General features: G+C 48.9%; 1 protein-coding gene across 1 annotated transcript; it reads right to left on the bottom strand.

The window, feature by feature from the left end:
* Positions 1-2,400, bottom strand: HSPA2 (heat shock protein family A (Hsp70) member 2). Its single transcript, XM_035326717.1, has one exon. It carries the CDS (start codon positions 2,291-2,293, stop codon positions 389-391), a length of 1,905 nt encoding a protein of 634 aa, XP_035182608.1. The 5' UTR covers positions 2,294-2,400; the 3' UTR covers positions 1-388.
* Between the last annotated feature and the right edge of the window lie 4,088 nt (positions 2,401-6,488).

Here is a 6,488-nt window from a genome sequence, read left to right on the forward strand (position 1 = left end):
TTTATGCTTTAAATACATTTTATTTATTACCAAAATTTCCAGAAGCCATTTGGCATTTCTCATCTTCCATAAAGATTTTCTTTCCCCATGCATAACTTGAAACTTGTCAACTGCAACAGTTGCGTGGTTACTTTAGAAGAGACACTTAAACAGAGACAAACATCCAGAATACAAGTAGCTGTATCTGAATTAACAAAACTCCTCTATTACTAACCTTATAAAGCAGGACGTGCCTTCCCTTTTATCAAAACCAAGCTGATAGATCTGCCTTTATACACACCCAACAGAATAAACTCTGTTATTGGCAATGACGTTTTTCTTAAACGTTAGAAAAATATAAAGCAAAGAATGGAGTGACTGTCCATAAACCAGTCTATACTCAGTCCTTTTAATCTACTTCTTCGATGGTTGGGCCACCAGATCCACCTGCCCCAGCTCCTCCAGCTCCCTGGTACAATTTTGTGACGATCGGGTTGCAGAGTTTCTCCAGCTCTTTCTGCTTGTGCTCATACTCTTCTTTCTCAGCCATCTGGTTGCGATCGAGCCAAGAGATCACCTCCCGGCACTTGTCGAGCACTTTCTGCTTGTCCTGGTCACTGATCTTTCCCTTCAGTTTATCATCCTCCACCGTCTGCTTCATGTTGTAAGTGTAGGACTCAAGCGAGTTCTTGGCTCCCACCCGATCTCTGTTGGCTTCGTCCTCTGCTTTGTATTTCTCTGCTTCTTGCACCATACGGTCAATGTCATCCTTGCTAAGGCGACCCTTGTCATTGGTGATGGTTATCTTGTTCTCCTTACCCGTGCTCTTGTCTACTGCACTGACATTCAGGATACCATTGGCATCTATGTCGAAAGTAACCTCGATCTGGGGCACTCCGCGGGGCGCTGGCGGGATGCCTGTTAGATCAAACTTGCCCAGCAAGTTGTTGTCCTTGGTCATAGCCCTCTCACCCTCGTAAACTTGGACCAGGACACTGCTCTGGTTGTCTGAGTAGGTGGTGAAGGTCTGAGTTTGTTTGGTGGGAATGGTGGTGTTACGCTTGATGAGGGCGGTCATCACTCCACCGGCTGTCTCGATGCCCAGGGACAGGGGGGTGACATCCAGCAGGAGCAGATCCTGCACATTCTCGGACTTGTCTCCCATGAGGATAGCCGCTTGCACGGCAGCGCCGTAAGCAACAGCCTCATCAGGATTGATGCTCTTGTTGAGCTCTTTGCCATTGAAGAAGTCCTGTAGTAGTTTTTGGATCTTGGGGATACGGGTGGAGCCTCCAACCAGCACTATCTCCTGGATCTGGCCTTTGTCTAGCTTGGCATCACGCAGGGCCTTTTCTACTGGCTCCAGGGTACCACGGAAGAGGTCAGCATTGAGCTCCTCAAAGCGGGCACGAGTAATGGAAGTGTAGAAGTCAATTCCCTCGTACAGTGAGTCGATCTCAATGCTAGCTTGCGTGGAAGAGCTGAGAGTGCGCTTTGCCCTCTCACAAGCTGTACGCAGTCGCCTTACCGCACGCTTATTGCCCGCAATGTCACGCTTGTGCTTACGCTTGAATTCTTCTACGAAATGGTTCACCATGCGGTTGTCAAAGTCCTCCCCCCCTAGGTGGGTGTCCCCAGCTGTGGACTTCACCTCAAAGATACCATCCTCAATGGTAAGGATGGAAACATCAAAAGTGCCCCCTCCCAAGTCAAAGATGAGCACATTCTTCTCACCAGCCCGAGTACCTTTCTTATCCAAGCCATAGGCAATCGCAGCTGCTGTGGGCTCGTTGATAATACGCATCACATTCAGGCCAGTGATGGTACCAGCATCTTTGGTGGCCTGGCGCTGGGAGTCATTGAAGTAAGCAGGCACTGTGATGACAGCATTCTGCACTTTACGCCCCAGATAGGCCTCAGCAATCTCCTTCATCTTGGTAAGCACCATGGAGCTGATCTCCTCGGGGAAGAAGGTCTTCATTTCGCCCTTGTACTCCACCTGCACCTTGGGCTTGCCACCCTCATTCACCACGCGGAAGGGCCAGTGCTTCATGTCCGACTGCACCGTGGGGTCATCGTACTTGCGGCCGATGAGGCGCTTGGCATCAAAGATGGTGTTGGTGGGGTTCATCGCCACCTGGTTCTTGGCAGCATCGCCGATGAGCCGCTCGGTATCAGTGAAGGCCACATAGCTGGGCGTGGTGCGGTTGCCCTGGTCATTGGCGATGATCTCCACTTTGCCATGCTGGAAGACGCCCACGCATGAGTACGTAGTGCCCAGGTCGATGCCGATCGCCGGCCCTTTGCCAGACATGACGGCGGCTTCCTGTGATCAGCTGCTTGTTCGGCTGCTCGTTCACTCCCGGTCACGTCCCCGCCACCCGCTCCCGCTGCCTTCCTCGGCGCGTTCTGCCGGTGTCGCGCCGCCCGCGCCCCTTTTATAGCCCGCTCAGCCTCCTTCTGGAACCTGCCAGAACCCCGCGGACCAATCCAGACGCCCGCCTGCCGCGAGCGACCAATCGCCGCCGCGCCTCCACGAGGAGAGCCCGTCCCCTGCCTCCTAGCCAATCAGCAGAGTGACGCCCCCCCGCCAGCCCCGCCCCTCCCCGCCGAGCGGCGGCAGGCGGCCTTCTTCCTGTTGTTTCTCGATCCGTCTCGCTTGCCAGCGTGCGCCACGGCCGCGGGCCAATCACAGCGCGCGCTCCCCGTTCGCCCCGCCCCCCCCGCCCCGAAACTCTGCTAGAAAGTTCCAGTGGACGTTAGACGCGAGGGCCGGGGATCGACGTCAGCACTATCCAATAGGAAGCGGGCAGGAGGGCGAGGGGGCGGGGTGGGCGGGGGCGGGGTGTGGTCGCTACGCAACTCGCGCCGCGCTGCCAAGGGGTTGGGCACGCGTCCCCCCCCCCCCCCCCCCCCCCAGCCCCGGGGGGGCGCCCGGGGGAGGGGACGGGGGGGGGGGGGGGGGGACAGCATCTCGTCTCGCAGTGTTTGTAATTCCTGAAAGTTCCGTCAAACGCTGCGTGTCACCTCCCAGCCGGCCGCCGGCTGGTGGCGAATTTACCCTTATTTGGTCGCAAGGCAGCAGTTGCCCCCCCCCCCCCCCCCCCTCACGCCGCCAGCCCGCCCCCGTCTCGTCAGCGAGCTGCGGCCGCTGAGGCGCCCCCTCCTCCCCGCCCCATTCCTGAGGAGAATTCTCCTCAGGGCTCGGCTCGTTCCCTCTATGGCAGAGCGACAGTCCCGCCGCCAGCGGGGCCGAGGCAATTTTTAGCCTTATTTCGGCTTAACTTGGCGGGCTGACAGCCGCCGCGGCCGGGCAGACGGACGGACGGACGGACAAACTGCCCGCCGCTTCCCCCCCCCCCTCAGCCCGCCGCCCCGAGCAGCCTGCCCGCGGGGGGCTGTCACCTCCGGTGGCCGCCCAGGCACCTCGCTGTCCCTTCTGGAAAAGAGCAGCGTGGGCGGCTGGGGAGCCCTGTTGCTGCCTGTTGGCCATTCTTGAAACGTCTCCAAATTTTTGTCTGTTGTGCTAATGTGAAATGTCGTCACGCCTACATTTAGCAAAGGCTGTGAGGCTATTAACTGGGAGCGAGGCGAGGGCTTTGATGAAAATATATTAAACATGAAAATCTGCCGTGGTTGCTCCAAGTTATTCCTCCTAAATTTGAGACAAACAGTTCAAAATATTCCGATTATAGTCAGGAGAGCAAAATGCCGCGCTGAGATCTCTCTTCCCCTGAGCAAGTTGTGGATTGCTGCTTCAGAAGTGCAGCCGAAAGTCTGCTACACACACTTCAGTGTTCCGTGAAGGAAGGATTAAACGCACTGTATGTTTAAATCATCTTTCGTTAATGGTGTCCCCAGCCTTTAGCATTACGTTAAAGCAGCCCTCGTAGAAAATGTTACAGCTTTTGCCAGTATGGCTTATGCTCATGCAGTTATTACGCCCTCTCAGAAGCATCCTTGTTTCAATTAGGTTGTTTTTGAAAGCATTTTTACATGACATGGGAATTCTGCCTCATGTAGCAGGCATGTATGTAGTTTTGGGGACAGAAGGGCTTCCATTTCTGATGCTAAATAACACGCTTAGGTTAACTATTGCTCTTCCACACATCCCAGTCCTTTTTAATGCAGCGGTTCCGACCTTGGAGAAATCCAGAAGTGAATGGAAAATGGAAGGTGTCAGCCTCCGTACCTCCAGCAGGAGGTTCTCTGTACCTCCTGTATGCATATTTCTTTGATGGGAAGGGTGTCGATTTCTCTTGTAGTCAGACCAGTGACTGATTCATCACTGAACTATCTCTTCCTGTAATTCCCTGCTACTTCATTCAGTTGATTGTATCATATGGAGCAGAGAGAAATGCTGGAGAAATATAAAGAGTTGGCTGATAAATTCAACTCCAGGTGAAAAATAGATGTCATCTGTTATTTGTATCCTTGTGAGGATTGTATCGGACGAACATGTATGAAAATATATGAGGACCCTGTTCTGGTAGATGTAATATAAACTCAGGCACTGTTATTTCAGAGTAAAAAGAGGATTTCTGCCTCTGTAGAAAGAGATGGAAAGACCAAATGGACCAGGAAATAACACAGAAATCTTGATTAGCAGAATAAGCACGTAATAATGTCTTTATATCAAAATTAATTTGATATCTCATTTAAATGTAGTTGTAATCAAACAGCTTCTATCAGCTTCAGAAAGGGGATTTCATGAATTTGGCCCAAAGCTTTTAGCTGTGAGTTTCATCAGCCCAGGCACAGAATATGCACAGCTGCTCCAGACAAAACTTGTTTGGGGTGATGGTTGCTAATAACTAATATGGGCCTGGCGTAGTTGTGCAGATATCCAGATGTGCTGATAACCCGCTAAAGAGCTGTTTGCACTGATTGGGATTACTGCTTACCCTAATAGTACTCCCTCAGTCCTATTTATTTAAAATTTTTAATTGTAGTGTTGCTATCATGAATTTGGAGAAAATAGCTGGGAGGAATGCCTAAGCATGCCATTTTAATGCTAATGGTGTGAATTATGGACAATCATGGACAATGTCAGGAAAAATCAAAAGGCCTGTAGACTCAGGTTACCAAATATTTCATTTAGCCTGCTGCAGAAGACTTTCTTTTCCAGCTGAGCACACAGGTGCTGTTTTCTTCTCGTACAACAATACACATAGGTCTGAGCTTCTTTTTAAAACTTTTGTTCCCAATCAAAAATTGACGTGATTCTCTTGGCCATCATCTCTCATCTCCTACAGATGTCCTTAGAGAAAGCCCAGTCTAACTCGAGGGAACAACCTCTAAAGCCTCATTAGACTTATTCTCTCTTCTCAGCAGAGCTATTACACACCTGCTTTTTGTCAGCAGTTCTCTTAAGACTTGCAGCACAATTTGTGCACCAACTCATCTCTACAGTCATCCTCTCATATGGGAAGAGCCACATGATTTTCTTTTATGTTGCTTCATATGCAGTCATGTTACAGGTGAGCCAAACAGACTGGTTCAGAAATTAGAGAGTGCGCTTTATGCTGAGGAGTTTAGCACAAGTCTGATTTTCCCTTTAAAGAAAACGTTTGCTGGTATTCCCTCATCCCGAATCTGTAAGACATATTTTAATACTTCCAGAACAGCAGGTCGGCACCTCTGGAAGCATGCGGGGCTCTTTCGGATGCATTTATTTGCGTTTGGGATCGATCCCATGTCTCCTGTTTGGCAGTTATGCAATGTGCTGTAGGCTATTCTCCATGACACCACCCAGCCAGAACTGCAGATGATATTTAGATTTCTTCAGTGAAGCAAGAGCTCAGTATCTGGAGTAGAACTGAGCACTCAGCCCATATCTTTATCTTGATAAAAGTATGATTATTTTTTTTTCCCAACGTATGTCATAAAGCAATGCAGTATAGAAATAGGAGTGAACACTAGTCACAGTTTAATCAGATATCAGCTGCTTGGTTCATTGAGATGATAAAGTTAAAATGTAATGACCTGTCATATACAGGAGTTCAGGTCATCTGATGATAAGAAGATCATAGACCTTAAATTCTGGAGATTAGTAGCCATTTCCTTACCAAAACTGTCCAAAAATAGCATAAATCAGATTGTATCGGTGAGGGTAAATGAATTACTTTACGATACCCAGTTCAGAACAATATGTTCCAAGAACAAATAACACTTTATCTCACTACCCTTCCATTGCTGAAATTCTTCATCTCATCCCTATTTGTGAATATATATACAGGAATTGGAATTCAGACAAGAATACCAGTGTTTGAAATGGCAACAGATTCTTCTGGCAAGTTGCTGCTGTGTTAAAAACTCTAATTTTAACTTTGTAACTTTTTCTGTTATTTTTCTAATTTTTTTTTTTATTTTGTCTTCAGATAATTCCACTTTTTGCATGCAGACACTATTTGTTTTGAAAGACACTTATAATACATGTGTTTTTCTTAAATAAATGCTACTTTTTTGTGTGTGAAAAAAAGAAGAATCTGCAAGTCAGTATAACATAT

Source organism: Oxyura jamaicensis, chromosome 5 (genome assembly GCF_011077185.1).
Source record: "Oxyura jamaicensis isolate SHBP4307 breed ruddy duck chromosome 5, BPBGC_Ojam_1.0, whole genome shotgun sequence".
NCBI lineage: Eukaryota > Metazoa > Chordata > Aves > Anseriformes > Anatidae > Oxyura > Oxyura jamaicensis.

What these genes read in the sequence shown, in the direction of transcription:
- HSPA2 (XM_035326717.1), bottom strand. Translation starts at nt 2,293, where the DNA reads ATGTCTGGCAAAGGGCCGGCGATCGGCATCGACCTGGGCACTACGTAC.